This window comes from Phoca vitulina, unplaced genomic scaffold (assembly GCF_004348235.1).
Source record: "Phoca vitulina isolate PV1807 unplaced genomic scaffold, GSC_HSeal_1.0 scaffold13, whole genome shotgun sequence".
Classification (NCBI taxonomy): domain Eukaryota; kingdom Metazoa; phylum Chordata; class Mammalia; order Carnivora; family Phocidae; genus Phoca; species Phoca vitulina.
This window is the reverse complement of record NW_022589716.1, coordinates 9,933,316-9,956,238: the sequence shown is the minus strand read 5'-3', so window position 1 is coordinate 9,956,238 and position 22,923 is coordinate 9,933,316. Positions and strand designations below refer to the sequence as shown.

Sequence of the window (22,923 nt, the reverse complement as noted above, 5' to 3'; positions counted from 1 at the left end):
AAGAAGCCTGATGCATTTCTGACTGCAGCTTTCCCCTCTACCCATCCCCCACTGGAGCCAGCCTTTCTGGGTCACCTTTTAAAGTCCAGCCTTTAAGGCACTGTTGGACCGGAAGCTAGGAGAGCCCCACTCTAATAGGGCAGGGAGCCAGACGAGGAATGGGAAACAAGCTGAGCCATTTCAGGACACTCTTAAAATATGAAAAAATGACTTTTTCCATCCCAAAAATAATTCGGGGAGTCAAGTCTTGGGAGGGAATTTCAGTCTTAACAGTTAAATCTGGGAAAGGTACAGGAAGTACAAAACTCAAAAGATACCCTACAGAGATTTCTTTTAGCTGACATTTAGTTGTTTCATAAGAGGGATCCAAAAAATGGTATTTCATTGGGTATATTCACTTCCCGAAAGTTCGAGGACATGGCATCAGATCTGTTCTTAGTGCCATTTAACTAACCATTCAAAGCCGACTCTAATAAAGAAGGAGGAATTGCAGGGAAGTGAGTGCTTCAGGGCACAGAGGACTTTTCTTCCATTGCTTCGCAGTTTGGGAAAGTTGCCATCCATTCGGGTTTCACTCAGACTTTTGCCAGATCCCAAAACAAATTGTAGCCAGAAGTTCTGCTCTTTGTCAGGAGGCAACTGCAGTCCAGACTTAGCCAGGATCTTGCCCTCTCCCTTCAAAGAACAACTTCCCTTTCTGTGTGGGGATCCTGGTTCTCCTTTTACCCAGGGACATCCTTTCTTTCTAGAAAGACTCGACTGTCCCAGGGTTTCTGTTTTGTTTTTACCATCGTCCGGGTTTTATCTGGATCTCTGGATATCACATCTTCCTAATATCAGTGATTTTAATGTTTAAGGCTTTCTTCTCTGTTTTTCTTCCTCTTTAGCCACTGCAGTTTAGTGAAGCAAAATAAACAGGCCAGTTTCCATTGTTAGAGACCCCAGCAATTAATCTTTGAGGAGTTGCCCACAAGTTAGAGATCTATGAACTCTGAGTCTGACCCCTTGCACAGAAAGTTAAAGCCAAGGTGCCCGGTACCTATTTTGTGATCAGATATCGCTTCCCTTTGTTAGAGATCAACTTTCCTTCCTTTTAAGGCAAAGAATCCTTAAACAAACCACTGAGACAATCCCATTGACTACAAAGAGGTTAAGGCAACTGTTTTATATTTTAAACGTGGTGGTGGTTGCACAACTGAATATGGGTGTCAAAACTTACAAAACTGTCAATTTAAAAGGCCAGTTTTTACTGTACATAAATTATACCTCTATTAAAAACACCACCGCCAATTCGGTTTACTAGCATGGAAAAATGTGTAACATATAATACTGACCTAGGAAAAAAGATGGTAGCATTTATAAAGTTTATGTTGATATGTGAAAAAGGAGGAGGAAATCCGGAGAACTTAAACCTATATTTTGTTGAATAAGGAGATAATTTTCCCTTCTAAAAATTTCTTTGTAATCGGTGCTTTGAGTTTCCAGGCTATAAATACGTCTTAAAACTTAAAGATAAGGGGCGCCTCGGTGGCTCAGTCGTTAAGCGTCTGCCTTCGGCTCAGGTCATGATCCCAGGGTCCTGGGATGGAGCCCCGCATCGGGCTCCCCGCTGGCATTGGGCTCCCCGCTCAGCGGGAAGCCTGCTTCTCCCTCTCCCACTCCCCCTGCTTGTGTTCCCTCTCTCGCTGTGTCTCTCTCTCTGTCAAATAAATAAATAAAATCTTTTTTAAAAAAACTTAAAGTTTTTACAAAAATGTGTCGAGCTGTACACTTAAAATTAGTTCACTTTATGCACTTCATGTTACGTGTCAATTAAAAAGTTTTTAAAGAAGGCTTAAAGAAAACTTCTGGGTAGTAGTCACAAGGGTATCTAACCAAATGAAAAAAAAAAAAGAACATTTAAAATGTGCGCAGTCTACCGTATATTCTACCTCAAAAAAATAAAAACCAAACAAAAAAAAACCCTGAAATGGAAACTATGCAGGCGCTGTGGTGCTCGAGCAGTCAAAGCCCGCCAGCGATCCGTGCACTGACTCACCCCCAGAACAAGCCTCCAGTGGCGCAGCCGACCCCCGCAGTACCTGCTCCCCGTGGCCTGCGGTAGGGGGGAGCCTCTCGGGAGGCTGCGACCCCGCACAATTACCCACGGCTCCCCGGCACCAGCGGCCTTCGGGCCCACCCGGGAAGGCCGTGGACATCCCCGCCCCTCGGGCCCCACGGCTGGTCAGAGAATCGCTGCCTCCGGCCACCCGCCACTCCACTCCTGGGCGGCCGCACTGACGTCACCGCCTCGCCGCCCCGCCTCGCGCCGCCGTTCCACCCCGCCCCCTTTCCCGGCGTGCGCCGCGGTGAGGCTCCTCGCCCTCGGCTTCTGCCTGTCGTCCCAAGATGGCGGACACAATGAGCCGGCGCCGCGCCGGTTGGCTCTGAGGCGACTGTGAGGAGGAACGGTCCGCGAGCCCTCGCAGCCCGGGCAGAAGAGCGTCGCACGTGCAGGAGGAAGAAGGGGAGGAGGTGGCCCGACTGTCGGCCGCCTTTGCGCTCGCCGCCGGCGCGGCGCCCGCCCCGCCCGGGTCGGCCCCTCGGCAGCCAGCCCTCCCGCCCGCTCGCTCGCCGCCGGGCCCCGCCCCAGCCCTGCGCCGCCGCCGCCGCCGCCTCCAGCAGCCGCCGCCATGAAGCTGACCGACAGCGTGCTGCGGAGTTTCCGCGTCGCCAAGGTGTTCCGCGAGAACTCGGACAAGATTAACTGCTTCGACTTCAGCCCCAACGGCGAGACGGTCATCTCGAGCAGCGACGACGACTCCATCGTGCTCTATGACTGCCAGGAGGGCAAGTGAGTGCGGCGGTGGCCCTGGGCCCGGGCCCGAGTCCGTCGTCGGTCCGTCCCACCCTCCTTCCCTCCCGTGGCCCAGCGCTCGCCCCCGCCGCCCTCCCCCGGCCTGTTTTGCATTCGCTGCTGCCAGGGCCGCTTCCACTCCTAAGCCGCCCAGGAGACCTTTAATTTTCTTTTTAAAAATAATGAGAGTGATAATAACATCGTTATTATTTTGTATGCCTTCGGCCTCCTGGAAAAGCGCTTCTGCATTGCTTGCCAAACCCCACCTTGACCTTGACCTTTAAACGCCCGGTCCGCCCACTTCAGCCCCAGCAGGTAGCTTTTCCGCTCCTCCGACTCTGTCAGAGGTGCCCGTCAGCTCTAGCCCCCGCGCAGAACCGCAAAGGCAGCTCTCCTACCTCAGTCAGCAGCGTCACAGCTCGCTCTCTCTGCCCTCCTCGGTGACCTCGATTCAGCCCTGGCACCCCGCCCATCCCCTGCCCCTCAGCTTCCCGCGGCCTTCTGCCGGAAGGCCGCGTGGGTTGCAGTTCTTAGCTGTCAGGATTTATTTGTTTTGCCTCTTTGGGCCCCCTGTCTTTTCCTTTCTGTTCTAAATCCTTCTCTTACTCCCTACTCCCTGAGACCCGATGCCCGCATTTGTAGTTAACTTTTGAACAACATCAGAAACTTTTCCTTTTTGCCAGAAGAAAACGAACTTGGTTGTCCCATCCCGACCTGAATGGGAACCTGCTATGAAAACAAAAAGGCATCCTATAACAATCTCGTGTTTCCTCTTATACTTTTTTTTATTATTATTACATGGTCCACTTGGAATTATCAGAATTCAGGGCCTGATCCTGAAATTTCTCTGTTGCCCTAAGTCCTCTGGAGACCCACTGCTCTGCATCTCATCTCATTCTGTAAAGTCTTAAAAGCACATTTTGCCTTTTTCTTTGGGCCCTTGTCAGCTTCACCTCACCCTTTGTAGACCTGCTTTGCTTTCTCCTTGCCAAATTGTGAGCTCCTTTGGAGGAGAAACTGGTTTAGGCTAGATTTGATTTTCCTCAGCCACTGTCCCCACATAGGCTTGTGGATGTTTGGTTTAATTCGGTGGCTACTGGTTTTGTCAGATTTCATTTTGTTACCTAGCTCCAGATAATATTTTTTGAATTCTCGGAGTTTTCTCTATTTTCTCCAACTGTTCCTTTTGCCTTTTGTTTTAAAACCGATGTCTTCTATAAACTTTCTTTTGGAACTTGTCTCTTCATTTGTGAATTTGGTTATCTAAAGTAATTCTGTTTTGGTCTAAGCTGTATCCTCTCCCCAATTTTTTCCCACGGGGGCTATGAAAAAATATTATGTAACTGGCTCTGATTCCGCCTGCAGTATGCGGAAGAGAGGCCTATAATGGTGGTCCTGGGTGAGGAGAGAATTGTTAGCTGGACCATTATTCATTTAGTAGGTGGATTTCTGTCCAGGTCTGGCCATTTGAATCAGATTGGGAGAGAAAGTGACATAGAGCTGGAGTGGGCATCAGGGTTGCTGGGTCCTGGAGCTAGAAGTAATTTGAAGCTGGCTGGCTTCAAATGTTTAGTGCTTGTGCACAGATTAGAACTTCTTCCTGTAACCTGAGGATAGAGATGTATATTCTCATTCAAAGGAAATGAAGGTTGTGACATGTGACAGCATTCCTTAGCAGTTTGTCTCCAAATGTGGCATAATTTCTAGTTGTTGGGAGCAATGACTTGGAAGTCCTGTCTTGTTAAAAGTAAAATGTTAATTTCATGACCTAATGCAGTTTATTCACTCATGTAGCAGTTTTACATAATTACAAACTTGCAGAAAAGTTAAAACAGTATTTCATATATCCCATATCATCCAGTAATCGGTTACATTTTACCCCTTTTGCTTTATCACTCTGTATGTATTTAGGTACGCATTTTTCTCTGAACCATTAGGGAATGAATTGGAGGTATCAAGCCCCTTATCTCTAAACACTTCAACATGGATTTCCTGAGCACAGGGACATTCTTTTACATAACCAGAGCACAGTTATCCAAATTAGAAAATTTAACATTGATATAGTAGTATAGGGCACACTTTTTAAAAATTTTCTCTTATCAGTGAATTGTGACATTGTGGTCTGTGGCAAGAGAGTGGCCTCGTAGTTAGGAGACCTGGGTTCTAGTTTGGCCTTGTGACCAGGTATGTGACAGTGGTCAGATCACTTTAGATGACATCTTTCACCTTTAAGAGTCCATGATCCTAAGTGGTAATGTGAAGAAAAAATTTGCCACTAGTGTAAGTCAAATGAACATTGGTAGAAGAGTAGTGTTTTTTTTGGAAGGCATAGTATCTCTACTAGATGGTACTAATGTTAGAATTTGGGAGCTTGAAAATGGCTAAAACAGGGTTCCTTATGCTTAACATTTTCCAGTTTTTTGTTCATTTTGTCTGTGTTTTGTTAACATCCACTGAATGATTTTTCATCTTGAAAGAATATGAAAGATATTATCTGCTAGGTGATGCAAATTATTCATAGAGAAGGCTTTAATATTACTTACTCATACCTGATCACAAGAATCATAGTTTGTGGAAAGAAGCTTCCCAAAATATTCATGGAAAAATGTAGTGCATGGGCTTTGTAAAGATCCTGTGAAATGGATGTAAAAATTAGGCTCTTGCTTTCAAACTAGGAAGTGATAAGAAGTAAAATTTTCTGTTATTAAGGACAAATCTTCGATTAGTGTACTTGATAAATTTGAGACAAATAGACCATATATAAGTGGAACTGAAAATTTTCCTTATACCACACCCTTTAACATTGGGTCTTCAGGATATGTCTTCACTATTTTATTTTATTTTTTTTTTAAGATTTTTATTTATTTATTTGACAGAGAGAGAGCACAAGTAGGCAGAGCAGCAGGCAAAGGGAGAGGGGGAAGCAGGCTCCTTGCAGAGCAGGGAGCCCGGTGTGGGGTTCGATCCCAGGATCCTGGGATCATGACCTGAGCCGAAGGCAGACGCTTAACGACTGAGCCACCCAGGCTCCCCTGTCTTCACTATTTTAGACAGACCAAATTATTGGGATAAGTAAGCTTCTTTTTCCACTTGCAGAAACAAAGTCAACTTTTTTGAGAGCAAGAACATGTGCCTGTGCATGCATGTGCTCACTCACTGTTTACCACACAGTAACCCCACAGCAGAACTCAGGATGGTGGACTCAGCAGGGTAGCCTTTGGGCTGATCTTTTTAGCTGAGCTTTCAGTTAAAGGTGAGAAAGTGGAAAATTCAGTACATATGGAGTGAGAAGTCTTGTTTGGAAATAGGTTTTATCTATCGAAACTCTTGACCCTCCCTAACATTAACAAAAATTGAAAGTGCAAATATTTGACTTCTTAAAGCTGCCTGAGTAATCTGATTGTTTAGCATCTAGGTTCCATTGAGAGGGTGAACTTCTTTCTTTTTCAAAATTGTAACTCTTTGTAAACATTGGTATAGGATTTATGAAATCCTCCTATACCTAAATGTAGAACATGGTGAAGTTTTTGGTTAAAGATTTTGCTGAGATCCGTTTTAGCTTGATCTTTGATTTTCAAGGTTCTATAGAGGGAAACACTGAAGGAACTTCAAATGGATTGGTAACCTCTAGCTTGGAAATACGTGATTTTGCTTTAAAAAAGAAAAGAAGTAATGACTAGTTTTTTTTCCTAGGGAGAGTTAGTCTTGCCTTCTATAAGGCTCAGTAAGTACTTCAGACTTGTAGGATAGGGAGGATGGATAGCTTCTGCAACAGCAGGTTATGTTAGGAAAGGCAGGCAGTTTTGCATCTAGTTTCAGTTTTGATAAATCATTTCTTCTTGAAAAAAGGACCTTATTTCTTAAGTGATGGCTTAAGAAAAGTTATGGCCTCATTGGTATGACGTATTCCCATATCCGTCTTTGTTATAAGTTGTGACTTGTGTTTTATGTGCCTTTCTTCCCAAATAGATGTACTTTTTCTCAAAACTTACTTCTGAACATTGTAGTAAAGACTCATTTGAGCCCTCAGATTTACTTCCACTTCTTAACCTCAGCATTTGGTGTTCAGAGGTGAAAGTCTGTTGTACTTGATTGATTCCATTTGTTTCCTCCCTTTTGGAAGAATTTCTGTTTCTCTCCAGTGTTAGAGTTTCCCAAGAATGCTCATCCTTGCCACATCATTCAAGTGCTTTTTTTAATATGAAGATCCCAGATTTTGGTGATGGAGGATTTTGATGGTTTTCTTTCTCTGTCCCATTTCCTCATCAGACCAAAGAGAACCCTGTACAGTAAGAAATATGGCGTGGACCTCATCAGATATACCCATGCAGCAAACACAGTCGTGTACAGCTCTAACAAAATAGACGGTAAGCAAGCCTTCTTTTTAGGAAGTTATGGTCATGGTTTCTTTTGTTAAATAGTTCTTGGAATCTTGTGACTACTTCTGCTTTGGTTAGAGTTACTTTAATTTAAATATTTTCCTATGATGTTAGCAATGCCAACATTGTTATGACTCAGGGGATGCTGGAAGCAATCCACTAGTACTTTTGAAGGATTTGAAATGGACTATGAAAGGTCTCCAGATTAGAATGGTATAGGAAGCAATGAATTATATTTGTAGTTTGTACTTCTTTAAACTTGAAAGAATACTTTTAGAATAAATAAAAGGAAAGAATACTTCACATACAGCAAGTGGTAAATAACCACAAATGCTTGAACTATGGTAATTTAGGGACCTTAGAAGAGTTTCTGGTGTATGCCTACCTTTTATGGTCTGTGTCATAAAGGACAGTGTATTGACCTTAATTACCTTTGATTTCAGGGACTTCTTTTGTAATCTGAATTTGTCCCTTTTCTCTTTTTACTTTATTTATTTTTAAAGATTTTATTTTTAAGTAATCTCTACAACTAACGTGGGGCTCGAACTCATTAACCTGAGATCAAGAGTAGCATGCTCTACTGACTGAGCCGATCAGGCGTGCCCTCCCCTTTTAATTTTTAAATAAAACTAATGTCTTTGAAGAGTAAAGAGTTATTTTTAGAAATTAAACTTGTGAATTTTTTTCTCTAATAAGTGATCGCCGTTTTTACCTGTATTTCCCCTGGAATAAGTCATTCTCAGTTGACAGTTCATCTTGGTAATTGAGCTATGTAACACTTACTTTTGTGTTAGGACTCTTTTTTTTTTTTTTAATCTCACTGGATTTATTGATTGTTTCACTTTTTGCAGTAATTTATTTATTTATTTATATTTATATATTTTTATATATATATATATATATAGAAAGCGTGATGAGGGTGGGGGGAGGGAGAGAGAGAAAATCTTAAGCAGGCTCCACACCTAGCACGGAGCCCATTGCAGACCCAACTTGGGGCTCGATCTCACAACCCTGAGATCATGATCTGAGCTGAAATAAGGAGTTGGACACTTTACTGACTGAGCCTCTCAGGTGCCCCTACAGTAAGATTTTTCTAATGTCATCCAACAAAGATCACTTAGACTGCTATTTTGGCTGTGCCTATCTCAGGGCAGATGTGCAGAAGTCTTTTTATTTTTTTAATGGGACTTTTCTGCCTGTACTTGATTTTTAGTAAGTATATCATTTCTACTTTTCATGCCTCTATTTCAGAAGTGGTTTTCTAAGTAAGCAGTGCAGTTGATGCTTTTGGACAAGAATATAAATCATTAGGATCCTGAGGAAACATATCTATGTGATCATCTGAATGACTGGTATACTTCTTCTGTTGGGGTATTTTTCTGGGTGAATAAATGTGAGGATTCTCCAAATATGGTGCAAAATGAGGCAAATGTGTGGCACTTGCAGCTTTGCTGCCAGGCCTCTGCTGTGAGGATGTTGTTGCCTTTCCTGTCTCGAGTGCATCCTGAAGAGTTCCTCCAACGCTCCGTTTCCTTTTGCCTGATTCCAGGCTGAGGTAGTAGTTTGTACAGTTTGAGGGTCTGTGATACCACCCGGTACAGGAGATAACTGTACAGGCCACTGCCTTGCCAGGAACAGCGCACCAGCTACTGAGTGGGGCAGAGAGGATGGCGACGCCCTGCTTATCCCGGGGAGCACAGGTAATGGGGAGGAAGTCTTTTTCTGCTTAGGGCAGGTGAGTCGTTTTTAGAAGTAGAACAACCAGGAAGACTTTGTAGTTGTCATTCTAGAACTTTGAAGATTTTCAAAGAAAACTATGTTAGAGTTCCGTTTTGGAACATACAAAGAGTGTGATTTTCCCTCTCCCAGGTCAAATGCCCTGTTATTAGAAAGTACCCCTGTGAACCACTGAAATGACTTGGTGCTTTCAGCCTCTTTGTTTCTGTGTTCTGTTTGCCTCTAGAATGTTCTTTTGTGCTTTCCTGTTTGTGTTTTGGCACCGTTTCTTACTGCCTCTTTCTCAACAATTGCTTCTTATTCCTAGTCTTTTTGGGGGCATAGCACTTTCCAGTTCTATTCTTTATGGCACTTCATTCCTTTCCCACCACCATCTTTTTTGTTTGCTTACTTTTTCAGATAAAATCCCTTGGTTTTTAAGAGTGTTTGTCTTTTTCTCCCCAAGTACAAGCCTCTATGAATTATTCCTTTCTTTGGTATTGACAAAATCTCACTGCTATGATTTGTTGGTATATTCATGAGTTTGATTTTTAAATGTTTTAAGATCTTTTTAACCCAAATATTCTCATTCTTTTGGTTATTATTATTTTAACTGACTTCTTTGATGCACAAAGGACCAGTGGATAGTTGGTTAATTTAAAAAGTAGTAGGACATTACTTCTCTTTCCATCTGTTTAGTTTTGATGTAAATTGTATATCCAGTTAACATTTAGGTCAGGGTTGGGTCGACACACTGTTGAAGAACCCTGGACAAAAATATTATGCCAGAGTCCAGCCTGATCCTCAGTTTAGCATGGCTGCTTAATTCTTTGAACCTGTTTCTGAGCAGCTAAATGTTCCTCTTTAAGGCTTGCCGTTCTGTAGGTACTGAAACTATTGTGTTTTGGGGGGTGGTGTGGGCAGGGTAATTTTGCAGGACAGGTTGCACTGTAACTATGCAGAAGCCAAAGATGGTGGTAACAATGATTTTAAACATTGCTCTATATGACGTCAACTTGAGAACTCTGCTTTTGAATTATGTGAAATCTGTAGTGCCCATTCTTCAGCTGTGGAGAGGAATTACTTAACCTTATTTATTCACACCTTGCTTGAGTTATGAAAAACAATGAATTGTTTGGCCTTGTTTTCAAGATGAAAATACAAAGCAATTCCTTTAAAAATAATAGGATATCATCATGCCTTATTTGTCTTCTTACAGATACTATTCGTTACCTGTCCTTGCATGACAACAAATACATCAGATACTTTCCTGGACATAGCAAAAGGTAAGAACCAAGTGTTACAGAAGTAGATAGTTCTTTTATCCCTGAGGTTATCCAGAGACCAGGAGAGTAGAGAGATTTTATTAGTGAACTGAAGCTAGTTCCTCACTGCTGTTTGGCATCCTTCTTAGTCTTCTCTTGTTAACCCTCCCTAAAATAGTCAACACTTGATTAACTGAGGTTGTGGAAGCAGGGGTGGGATTTTGTAGAATAAACCAAGATCTCAGTTAAAACATAATTAGGAGAAAAGAGGATTAAAGATACTCGGTGGAAACCTAGGTAATACAAATTATGTTCATCATTTAGAAACCCCAGACAAGCAGATGTCCCTTCATGAAAGGACCATTTACGTGTTTGAGGCCTCTTCTAGTATTGGCAGCCCCATTTCAGCAGGCCTTTGCTTTACATAAATGTGTTCCATGTGAAGATCTTAATGAGGATGAAAAAATATTAATAAAATTGTCCTTTGTTACTTTTGAAAGTCCAAAAGCTTGTTTCCTATTCTTTGTAATGCATTTTGTTTCTCTGTCTCCTACCCCAGTTCCCCCAGTGTTTTTTCCTCCCAATTTTTCAAGTTTGGATTGAATGTTGAACATTTTCCTTTGGATGATACTTAATCATTGAGGGTATTTCCTCGTCCTTTTGTTTGCAAATATACATTAGCCTAGTACAACTTGGAGTGGTACAGAACCCTGACAGGAGGTGGACGAAGAGCACCCTGTTTTCGGCTGTGCTTCTGATTGGGCAGGGCAAATCTGTGTTGCTGAAGATGAAAGGTGGCAGCTGTTGGTTACTGTGTAGTTCCAAACAAAGAGTGGCTTGTGACAAGTAGATGTTTTTGCTTGTTAGTCAAATTAATGTTCACAAATGTACTGTCTGTAATTATAAGTTGATTGCAGTTGTGTAAAATTCTTTCCAATCTTCCCGATTATCCATCCTCCTGATGTTCTGATTCTTAGATGACTTTGTGCCTCTTTTGTTGTTTTGAGAAAATCAAGGCCATCCCAAATGAGTTCTTTTCAACTTCTATCTCTTCTGTCTCTTTCTTGGAACCTTTTCCTTAAAAAGAAATAGCCTTTTTTCCTCGACAAAACCAACCTCCCTTTTTCTGCTTGCTTCCGTCTTCTTAATTAGACCTTTCCTTGCTGCCTGCAGACTTACTTGGTCTTCCTTGTTTTAATTCTCCCACTGCTTTTAACTGTCCAGCGTGACAGAATAATCTGCATACTCCCATCTCCACCTGCTTATACTCATTCACTGTTTAAATCACTCGGTCTAGTCCTAGAATCATTTATGGAGGTTTTTCCCCGCTGTTTTATTTCCTTTTCCCTGCTGCCTCCAGTTAAAATCTACTGCCTTGGGGTTTGGTTTGTTTGTTTTTGGGTTTTTTTGGCTTTTTTTGGTAACTTTTTTTTTTTCCTTTGGCATCTTAACTTTTCCCATCTTGGTGCTACTCTTGCTATTCTTGGCCTCTCTTTCTCCTTTTGACTTTAAAGTAAACAAGACTCTACCCTCGTTTTTCTTCCTCTCTTGATATTTTTTCAGATATCTCCATCACTAAGTTCATTCAGTGGTGAATGGCTTCCCAAATCAGTATTTTTAGCTCATGTCTATCCTGATTTCCAGACTCAGTTTCCACCTCCAGGTTTTATATTCATCTACGTAGGTGTTTCTTTCATGCCCCACCTGACAGGTCCAGCACACCTCGTTGTTATATGCCTTGGGCCAGCTCCTCTCTGTTTGCCTCGTATTTCTTCATCACTGTCCCTTCTGATTATCCTGACTCAAAGCCTCTGTTACCTGTTTGTTTTCTTTCCCCTGCTTTCACATCTAGTGAGCGGTTAATCCTGTTGATTCTGCCTAGGTTTAACCTCATGTGTCACTCAGCTCTGTACTCTCTCCTTTTTGTCTGCCCCGGCTCATGCCCTGTCAAGTGAATTATTGGCAAATCCTAATTAATCTCCCCATCCCTCATCATCCTGCTTTAGCATCCTGTATTACAGCTCTGACCACTTCACAGTCTGTGTCCGGAAGCTTTAATGGTTCTCTACATCTGTCTGCTCCTTCCCCTTGGAGTCAGGCTCACCTCCATCCAGCTCTGACTCATTTTCCCAGCATTATCTCCTGCCACTTGAGTTGAGGTGAACTCTGCGCTGCTTCATGAATGTGGGCCTCATGCTTTCCTATGTGGCACCTTTTTCATAAAGGCATCTCCCATTGAAATCCTGTCCACTACATGTGCTGCTTCTTTGAGAAAGCCTTCTCTGACCCTCTCTTGGAATTCTCTGAACTAGACAAGCTTCCTTAGAGTCAAGATTTTGCTCCTCATTGCATTCCCTTTACCTCTCAGCATAGAGCCTTGTGCCAAGATAGACTTCCTCTGAGCTTTTCACCTGAATACCACAGCATTAAAATTACATGTCCATATGCATTCTGCTCATTCTGTTTTATTACCACCCCAGCATTCCCAGGAAATTTTGGCTTACAGTATCTTTAAATGTTTAGGTTGAGGAACTAGTATGAATGTTAGTTGAGTTATAGTGCAAGAAATTTTTCTTTAGGTAAAAGCTTTAAGAAAAAAGTACATTTTCTTATTTTCTATTCATGGCATAAATTTTAATTCTTTCCAGTGGAACCAAAACTTCCTGAACCCCTTTCAGTGTCATCTAAAACTTGAACTTCCTCTATTTCTAGATTAAAACAAAAAAAATCCATTCACAAATGAGCTGTGCAATTTGGTCATCTTTTTGACTTCAGACTTTTGTCCAAATGAAATAACACAATAGCATTTCCTTTATAATCTTCATCTATGACATCAGCTCCTATATCTATGAAGTGTTTTACAGCCGAACCCGAATGTGGAACTACTCTTCCATAATCCAGAAGAAGAGTTACCCAGATGTCTGTTTCCACAAGGGCTTTCTCTATAGCTGGTACTGACTAGAATCGTAGGCATTGTACAGGTCATAGCTGCCCTCAGTTGGGGCTGTGATGTGCTCTGAGAGGTGAGTGAAGTAGAGCCACATGCTGTCCTTCCTTGCAGGCCAGGCCCAAATGCTTGGGAGGCGGCTGGTGTCTTCAGAGCAGGGCGTGGCAAAGTGAGAACATGAGCAGAGGGGACAGGAGAGCTTGGAGTGAGCCTTTGGAAGAAGTGTCTTTGAGTGAGCGACTCTTAATGCTGTAACCATAGGAGTGGACCCATATCCGAAATACAGTTGCTGTTAGCACAGGCCTGTGGCTTAGTAAGTGTGGTGCCCAAACCAACAGTCTCACCATCACCTAGGAGCTTGTTAGAAGTGCAGGTTCTCAGTCTTCACCACAGACCGACTGGATTAGAAGTTCTGGGAGTGGATCCCAGTAGTCTGCGTTTCAGTCCACCCTCGGGTGATGCTGATGGTACTCGGGTTTGAGACTTAGTGTAGTCCACAAAACTGTAGTTAAGGAATCATGAGGATTTTTTGTTTTGTTTTTTGATTGAGATATAGCTTTTAGTACCATAAATTCACCCTCTTATTAAAGTACGCAATTTAGGTTTTTAGTATATTCACAGAGTTGGGCAAACCCATCACCCCAATCCAGAACATTTTCATCACTCCCAAATAGAAACCCTGCACCCCTCAGCAGTCACTCCCTATCCCCCTTCCTTCACGATCCCAGTAACCACTAATCTACTTTCTCTCTCTATAGCTTTGCTTATTCTGGACATTTTGTGTAAATGAAATGAGGCAGTGTGTGGCCTTTTATGTCCAGTTCTTTTCACTTACCATGTTTCCAAGGTGCATACATGTTGTAGCATGAATCAGTGCTTTCATTTCTTTTCATTAGCAGATAATAACATTTTGCTTATCCATTCATTAGATGATGGGTATTTGGGTTGTTTCCACTTTTTGGCTAATATGAATAATGCTGCTGTGGACATATGTGTACCTTTTTGTGTAGACATACATTTTCATTTTTCTTGGGTATATACCTAGAAGCGCAATTTCTGGGTCATATAGTAATTATCTGTCTTTAACTTTTTTGAAGAACTGTAAAGCCTAAAAAGCAGCTGCAGCATTTTACATTCCTGTCAATAATGCAGGAGGGTCCTAATTTCTCCATATCGTCACCAGCACTTGTTCTCTCTTGTGAGGTGGGATCTCCTTATGGTTTGATTTACACTGGAATCTTACATTTTTATGCTGTAGTTTTAAGTTTCTCTTTTCATTGCTATTAGTTTCATTCATAGGGCTTTTCATTATATTAGTTGCCTTTGGTTATTCCAGATTGCTTGTATATGGATGTTTCTTAAAATGGCAGTTTTGGGAGAACAGGTGTGTGTAGGTAGGAAAGTACCTGTGGTTTAGAGTTCACATCCAATTTTTGCAAATATTTTGCTTCAACTCCTATTTATCTTGATGCATTGCAGGGTGGTGGCCTTGTCCATGTCACCTGTGGATGACACTTTCATTTCTGGGTCTCTTGATAAGACCATTCGACTCTGGGATCTCCGGTCTCCTAACTGCCAGGTAATGGTACCTCACAGTTACACTTTGAGTGTTCCCTATGGTAGGCAATGTCATCAGCTCTTCCTCTCAAACAAGGGAGAAAGTAATGGTTCCATTCTGAGATCCCAGAGTCTTTCTAAACTTTGGAGAAAATCTTTCTTCCTGGTAGGTAGCTGGTAATTAAGCAAATACCCTAATCCAGTGCATATTGCATTATGCTCTGTGGCTTTTTGCTTTCAAAACCATTTTCCTGAAACCTGTGAGCTATAGCTTTTATCCTCAAGGAATTTGTTTTTATTTGAATTCAGTGTCTATAGAATTGTACAGTTAGGGTTGATGAAGCCAGTTGTATGGAGACCTGTTTGTAAAAAGTCTCATTTTACTTAGTTTTGTTTGCTTTTTCTGTTCCCTAGGTAGGCAGGTGTCTATTTGTGTCCCTTTCTTAAGTTTTCATTGGAAAAAGTAAATTATATAGTGGTAGGATCCTGGGTTCATTAACTTTTTTTTCTCATTTTTTCTTAGGGCCTCATGCATCTACAAGGCAAGCCAGTTTGTTCCTTTGATCCAGAAGGGTTAATTTTTGCTGCAGGTGTCAATTCTGAAATGGTCAAACTTTATGACCTTCGCTCTTTTGATAAGGTAAAATCTTTTGAGTCTTTGAGCTATCTTGGTATCATGGAAGTGTTGAAGGGTAAGATGAGAGCCTTTTCCTTGGTAGAGGAGGTATGTGGTAGACATTAGAGAATGTCGGAGCAATAGTTCTTTCTCTCCTTTTCCTAGTCAAAAAGGAATCTTTTTCTTTTTTTTTTTTTAAGATTTTATTTATTTATTTGACAGAGAGACAGATAGAGAGGGAACACAAGCAGGGGGAGTGGGAGAGGGAGAAGCAGGCTTCCCGCTAAGCAGGGAACCCGATGCGGGGCTCGATCCCAGGACCCTCAACAACTGAGCCACCCAGGTGCCCTGTCAAAAAGGAATCTAAAGGGATAGAGTGAGAGTTGGCTCTGCCAGGAGGAACACTGATGGGCCTTGGGCTGGGGCTACTGTCTTTATCATTTCAGGGGCCATTTGCGACTTTTAAGATGCAGTACGATCGGACTTGTGAGTGGACAGGACTTAAGTTCAGCAATGATGGTAAACTCATCCTCATCTCCACCAATGGCAGCTTCATCCGTCTCATCGATGCATTCAAGGGAGTGGTGATGCACACCTTTGGGGTGAGCTGACAACCTTTGAGCATGGCTATTTCCATGCTTCTACCTCCTGGGCTGAGATTTATGTTAGCTGGTTGATGGAGACCAGCAGTTATCCTGGACTCACCAATGGAGGCACGGCTTGCGTTTTCATTCTGAACATGAACTTCTCTTGGATTCTGAGACATTCACTTCTCACATAGTGACCCAAGTTTGGAGTTTAGATACAAAATAATTCTTGACCAAAATAATTTTCTTGCCGCACTGAATATGGAGTTGGAGATAGGGTTGAATTGTAAAGGGTGGCAGCCTTGTGTGGAACATTGGTGATGCTATGCATGAAGAGGAGAGGGTTTCATGGAAAGGAAGGTGATGTGTGTGCTGGCTCAGTGTTTGCAGGTAATTATGTTAACAGGGCTGTGATAAGAGAACTGTTCTTGTTTTTAGGGTTATGCCAACAGCAAAGCTGTCACTCTGGAGGCCTCGTTTACTCCAGACTCCCAGTTTATTATGATCGGTAAGCTTGCTTTATCCCCCTTAGGGGTTATTTCTCTGGTACTGTGCATTTATTTGTGTTATTTTTATTAGTTTTAACTAATTAAGATACTATCTATTATCCTTTTGATAGACATTATCAGATTTCTGTATAACAGCACGTTATGCCAAAGGTGTAGTGTCTTTATCCTGATTTTGCAGTTCCTTACCGGGAACTGGCATTAATAATGTTGGTCTTCCCTGGACCAGCATAAGAGTTAAACTCTACAAGCACGATCTTTTTTTTTTTTAAAGATTTTATTTATTTATTTGACAGAGAGAGACACAGCGAGAGAGGGAACACAAGCAGGGGGAGTGGGAGAGGGAGAAGCAGGCTTCCTGCAGAGCAGGGAGCCCGATGCGGGGCTCGATCCCAGGACCATGGGATCATGACCTGAGCCGAAGGCAGACGCTTAACGACTGAGCCACCGAGGCGCCCCAAGCACGATCTTATTAGTAATACTAACTTCCTGATTTAACCCTGCATTCGGTTGTCAGTGGCCCGATGTTGGTAGAATGTGATGGTATTCAGCCCCGTTGAGAAAACTGAAGTTAGAGGAGAAATGACATGCTCAGGAACAAATAACTGAGAATTAAGATCAGTTTCCTTTCTTCACTGCCTCTCCTCCCTCAATTTCTGATGAGGGGCCAGGTCCTGAAGCTTGACTTTTCTCCAGATGTCAATTTGTGTCTTTCCCATTTGTCTTTGCATTGCACCTTGAGCTGTTGTATTTTCCCTTATCATTCCCTTTAGGTTCAGAGGATGGCAAGATCCATGTCTGGAATGGAGAGAGTGGTATAAAAGTAGCTGTGTTGGATGGCAAACACACAGGCCCCATTACCTGTTTGCAGTTCAACCCCAAGTTCATGACCTTTGCCAGTGCATGTTCCAACATGGTATGTGAACATGGGAGATGTCTTCCATTTAGGGGCCCTTTATAGTTGGGGTGGTGGGTGCTTCAGTGAGCACAGCAAGCTGTGTTCTATATAGGTATGTGACAAGCCTCCAGGTTCATCCTCCTCAACTGGTGGCTTCTCTAGTTCACCTATTATCTGATCTCTGGTTGGACTAGTCTTCCCCCCTCCTTTTTCAAGATTGATTTATTTATTTCCGGGGGGAGGGGAGAGGGAGAAGCAGACTCCCTGCTGAGCAGGGAGCCCGGCTCAGGGCTTGATCCCAGGACCCTGAGATCACGACCTGAGCCGAAATCAAGAGTCAGACGCTTACGGACTGATCTTTCACTTTTACTTTTACTCTTCCTGATCTGAGATCACCTCTGTTCTGCTGGGAGATCTCAGACCAGTTTTTGCTGTGGCCCCTGGTTTTATGCCCTGGTTTTATGTACTTGGGACTACACCTCATAGTTTTTTGGCCTTTTTTTTTCCTTTTAAGATTTTATTTATTTGAGAGAGCGCGTTCGCACGAGCGGGGGGGGGGGCAGAGGGAGAAGGAGAAGCTGACTCCCCGCTGAGCAGGGAGCCTGGTGTGGGACTCAATCCCAGGACCCCGGGATCATGACCTGAGCTGAAGGCAGACGCTTAACTAACCGACTAAGCCACCCAGGCATCCCGTTTTTTGGCCTTTTTAAAAAATACTTTGAACCAGCCTTTTGTGGCTGCAAACTCTCATTGTGCCGTTTCTTTCAGTTTATGCTGAATTCCTCAGAAAATCATACAGTTGATCATAACTCACTACTTAGAATTTCCTCTAGGCCCCTGTCTCTTCCTAGGCAACGCTAGCAGAACAAAGCGAAGTGTGTCTCAGTCTCAAGTTTCTTTTTGGCATCTCTTAAATCTTCCTGGGTATTTGAGGATGAGGGATTTCGCTTCTAGCCTATCCAGAACACATTGCCCCCTTGGCTCTTTTTTTTTTCCTTTTTTTCCAACTAAGGAAACCGTGTCAGAAGGAAATGCAGCAAAACCAACTAGTTCAATTCTTCACTTTTTTACAGCTCAGGAAGGAGAGGGCCTGTTGGAGGTCACCTGGCAGATTAGCAATGAGTCCAGGTTACCCAGACACCCACCTTCCAGACAGCTTTCCTGTTTTTCCTTACCACTGGGCCACTGGCATGGAAGGTAGACAGTGTTGAAGACAAGACCAGCTTACTTTCGCATGGAGGGGGTGTTTCTCCCTAGATTGCCAGAATTGATTGGTCATGAGGGAAGGCCACCAGCCAAAATTCTTCCACCGTTGGGGTTGGGCACCTTGATGCTATGGGGAGGGGTAAGAACCCTCAGCAGTGAGGAGAGAGGCTTGGCTTTTAAAAACTGACTTCTGTTTCTCCTTCCAGGCCTTCTGGTTGCCCACCATTGATGACTGACCTTGGTGCTGCTCGGCTGTTTGTGTACAGTGAGGGTGGCCAGCAGGAAAGAACTCAGAGGGGACTGAGATAATGGATTGGATCATTTGGGCTGGAGAGCATCCTTCCACATGGCCTTCCCATGGATGTGCTGTACATCTGCTCAAAAGAAAAAAAGTACTTTGCCGAGCTTCTCCAAAAAGACTCTTGGTGTGGCACATTCTATCAGGACTTAGATTTTACAGCTGTCACTGCACTGAGCTCCTCCAGAGGAGTGACCAGATTCATGATTAGGGTATACTAGGGCCCTCAAGACGCCTTCAATTTTGAATGTATTTGCTGCTGAGGAGCCGGTGAAGTTGTTAATTCTGCACATCCCTTCTCCCACCCCCATAAATGCATGGGAAGCCACAGTTCTGGTTTTGAGATGCTAAGGGCAGCTCAGCACCCCTTGCCCTCACCCTGCATGTCTTGTTACTGGGTCTCCCTCTGTCATTGTGGCATTATTCCACAACCATCATGTTACTTAGGTGCCAAACATTTACAGAAATAATTCTTCATATATCTTGGGGTAAGAAAGGGATAGATACAGAAAGGACCTTGCTTGCCAGGAAGCCTTGTGAGTTAGTCATGTGAGGGTGGGTGATCTGGGCATGCCTCAGGGCTCTGAGTGTTGGGTGGGAAATGGCCCAAGAGCCTGAAAGGGAGGAAGTAGGGGTTGCAGGTAGTCTCTATGGCTGGGAGATTTAGCAGTAGCCTAGTGTGATCCCCCGTCATCAAGACAAACCTGCGGTCTTTCTGGGTGCCTGCCAAGCTTGGTTTTGTACAAAAGCAAGGTGGGAGTCTATTTTTGTACATGAGTTACATCACACTTTCCTGTGGGCCAGTATTGTGGAGTGAGTCTGAGTTGTTTACACTGATGCCTTCCCTGCCCACCACAAATTGTGTACAGAGTCTCCAGATGATAGCACCCCTTCCCAGCTCCCAAGCAAGAGCTGGCTCTAGGCCTGTGTTATATGTTATATTTAGCCTTTTTATATATGACATGGGGTTTCTGTTGTTTGTATTTTAGCACAGTGTGTACACCTTCATTTAAATATATCCGTGTGTGCATACATATATATGTATATGTATGTATGCATATATATATATGTATATAGAATATGTCATTTCTCACAGTTCAGCAGAAGGCGGTGGAGTCCGGCAGCCCAGGAGAAAGACTGAATCCTTACTAATAGTGTTTGCCACAAGTGTTAGTGAGTCTTCTTTATTACCTTTATTCCTTTGGGAGACAGAACGAAGCAAAGCTTCAAGTGTTTGCTGTTCCCATGGCAGCTAAACGAGGGTCTTGGGATAACTTCCCTTGTGTTCCTCAAGCCGCACTTTGGGGCCCTTTCTGCAGTATTAGCCCCTTTTTGCTCGGTGATGCTCTGTCTGCGCCTGTACATGTGTGACAGTCACTCTTGCATGCCTTCTGTGTCTGGCTTCTGGCGTTTGGGGACACGATGCTGGAACCAGAGCATTTTCAGTTTGTCTGAAGCTTCTTTTCCAATTACAGGTCATTCCTGTTTACCTGGTATGTCTGCTGCTTTTCCTTGCCTTCTCTTGGAAGGGGGAGAGGTCTTGATCAGGGTTGCGATGAGCTAAGGCTGGCTCATGGCCTTTCCTTCCCCTGCATGGCCTTCTTAGAGCAGGACCAGTGGCATATTATTTCACTAAGTTCCCAAACATGTAAGCAGGTCACATGTTCCCTGCAGATACAGAAACAGGCTCAACAAGGTTATGACTTGCCCAAGAGTACATAGCTGCTAAGGGGAAGCAAGCCATTAACTGCCTTCATTCAGCAGCAGGAATACGCTGTGAGTTGCTAGCAGTTACAGTTTTGTTAGCAGTTACTTTTGACTTGTTCCTCAAACTTAAAGGGCAAGGGGCATACATCTTTCCAAAACGTAGACTGGAATCTGCAGCTTTTCTCCAATGCCACCCACTATCTATAGCTCTGCCTTCTCAAGAGTGGAGGGATTTTTAGAAACCAGGTGATCTGAGCTATTACTGCCCACTTCTGGCTCTCCAGGGTAGAGAATTCATGGTAGGAATGACTCTTCAGAGTGCTTGAGACTGGGGGTTTCCAAGAAGAGCTGCGTAATGAACATACCTGCAACCACAGCAGCCACTTGCCTGGCAGCAAGGAAGAGGATTTCTATTGAGTTACTGGTGTCCAAAGCTAAGGTACCATGTCCTTTGAAATATGCACAGCACTGCCTGTCTTTCTAGGGACCCATGGCTACAGAGCTGGCTCCTGAGTGTGCAAGGAGAGGAAAGGGCTGGAAGTGACTGGGGATGATGTGTGGGAATAAGGCAGAACAAAGGGAGCAGAGGGGCTGGGGCTGCAGGGATGCTCTCCATGGAGCCAGGGGAACCCTAGCTCTCGGGGTGGGAGGGGGCGCAAACCATGCTCTTGAGAGTCCAGGCCAAAGCCACCAATTTGTATGTGACACTGCACTGCTCAACCACCAGCCAGTGGGGTGTTGTTTTTTTTATTTTTATTTTTTTTTTAAGAAAAAAAAAAAACTTCCTGTTGCAATCATAATTAATGCTTATTGAGGAAATTTGGGGAATTTTAAAATGAATCAGTTCGCCACCCAAATGCTACCACTGTTAATCTTTTGGTGTTAAATGTTCCTCTAGATATTTCTGTGCATAGATTTTTGGTGTGTTTACATAGTTGTTATTCTACTGTATATACAATTTTATGTCCCTTTTGTACTTAACATATAAACATTTTTTCCATGTTAACAGTCTTAAACAGAATTTTATGGCTGTAGCCTCTCTCTTGTTGAGTTTCCATAGCCTTGTTTGCCTGGTTCCCAGAGTTGGAGGGAGGGGTGGGTCGTCTCCTGTCAGTCCTCCTGACTCACCCTGGGACTCATGATAATGCTGTGTGGATGGATTGTTGGGCTCCCTGGGACTGTCCCCTGCCTGTCCCTGGTGACCAAGGCCTGGGGGCTGGTGGGAAGACCTCCTAGACCCAGACCTGAATGCATCGCAGCCTGGGTCTCAACCACAGGTGCTAATAAGCAGCCACAGGACCAGAAATGAGTGGGAAGAGCCAACCTGAGCCAGCACTGAAGTAGCATTTCAGACTACCTGGCATGTACCTTAGGCTGCCTTTCATCCCCCATTGTTACCTCAACGCTTGATCAGATTGGCAGCCTCTAGCTGGAATACAGTTTGGCCCGCTAGGCCCTGGCTTCTGTGGGGCAGGGAGAATGGGGCCTCTTCTTTGGCTCCTGCACTAGTTCTGGCAGAGGGCCTGGCCAGTAGCTTGATAACCCATTGCCTGGCTGGTGAGTTGGCAACTCCTAGAGCCCATGCACTAACTCAGTATCCTCAGAGCTGCCTGCCTCTTCCTGGCCGCCTCTGAACCAGAGAAGACACCCTTGGGCCTGCCACTTTGCCCATGGTCGTTGGAGGTTGGCCAAGGATTATGAAGAGCAGCAGAGGGAACATGCCAGCATGTGAGTGATGATAGGCCATGCATAGGTTCTCCTGCAGACGGCTCAAGGAGAAAGGCCTGGTGGGAGGCCTGCTGCAGCCTTTGGCTCTGCTGAGACGCATGAACACATAGGTCAGTGTGGCTGACCCTGCAGCAGTCACTCCCGCCAGTTTGACGTGCTTGCAGTTGAGAGACCAGGGTGCCCACCCCCTGGGCTTTGGCCTTGTGTGAGAAGCAAGAGCAGAGACAGCGGGCTGCCAGGGTGAGCTGCCTCCGCAGTTGATGGGGGTGAGAGAGGCAGGCACAGGATGCTGCCCACACTGCTGGGGGGCAGGGGTGGTTGCTGAAGAGAGGAAGTCAAAGTGCAGGCTGCTAAGGCACACTCCTGCGTTGACTAGCCACCTAACTAGAGCAGTCCTGGGGAGGCTGCCAGCACTTTGGGGGCCCCCAGGGCGTCAGGGCCTAGCTGTGCCCAGACCGAGGCCCAGAAGTGCCGAGAAATTTGGTAGTTTTCCCTATCTTCCCTGGAGAATGTATAGGAAATGGGAGTCTAAAATGAGTTAATGAGGGGCGCCTGGCTGGCTCAGTAGCGCATGTGACTCTTGATCTCAGGGTTGTGAGTTTAAGCTCCACACTGGGCATGGAGCTTTCTTTAAAAAAAATAAATGAGCAAATTAAAAAATAAAAATAAAATGAGTT

At 43.9% G+C, this 22,923-nt stretch overlaps 2 protein-coding genes and 1 pseudogene across 2 annotated transcripts in view; 1 reads left to right on the top strand and 2 right to left on the bottom strand.

The window, feature by feature from the left end:
* Positions 1–3,275, bottom strand: part of GLYCTK (glycerate kinase) — a 32,887-nt gene extending 29,612 nt beyond the window's left edge. Inside the window, exon 1 of the mRNA XM_032411410.1 lies at positions 3,235–3,275. The gene's annotated coding sequence lies outside the window, so the exon portion shown is untranslated. The remainder of the gene's footprint in view (positions 1–3,234) is intronic.
* On the top strand, positions 2,345–21,552 carry WDR82 (WD repeat domain 82). The gene is made up of 9 exons (XM_032411414.1): positions 2,345–2,833; positions 7,106–7,203; positions 10,151–10,217; positions 14,623–14,722; positions 15,224–15,340; positions 15,763–15,918; positions 16,342–16,411; positions 17,183–17,325; positions 18,720–21,552. The coding sequence occupies exons 1-9, from the start codon at positions 2,673–2,675 to the stop codon at positions 18,747–18,749; spliced, it is 942 nt and encodes a 313-aa protein (XP_032267305.1). The 5' UTR covers positions 2,345–2,672; the 3' UTR covers positions 18,750–21,552.
* Positions 10,224–14,046, bottom strand: LOC116636619 (annotated as a pseudogene).
* Positions 21,553–22,923: the final 1,371 nt, after the last annotated feature.

What these genes read in the sequence shown, in the direction of transcription:
- WDR82 (XM_032411414.1), top strand. Translation starts at nt 2,673, where the DNA reads ATGAAGCTGACCGACAGCGTGCTGCGGAGTTTCCGCGTCGCCAAGGTG. An exon ending in CAGCTCTAACAAAATAGACG is followed by an intron (nt 7,204 to 10,150) that starts GTAAGCAAGCCT and finishes GTCTTCTTACAG; the next exon opens with ATACTATTCGTTACCTGTCC. An exon ending in CCAGTGCATGTTCCAACATG is followed by an intron (nt 17,326 to 18,719) that starts GTATGTGAACAT and finishes TTCTCCTTCCAG; the next exon opens with GCCTTCTGGTTGCCCACCAT.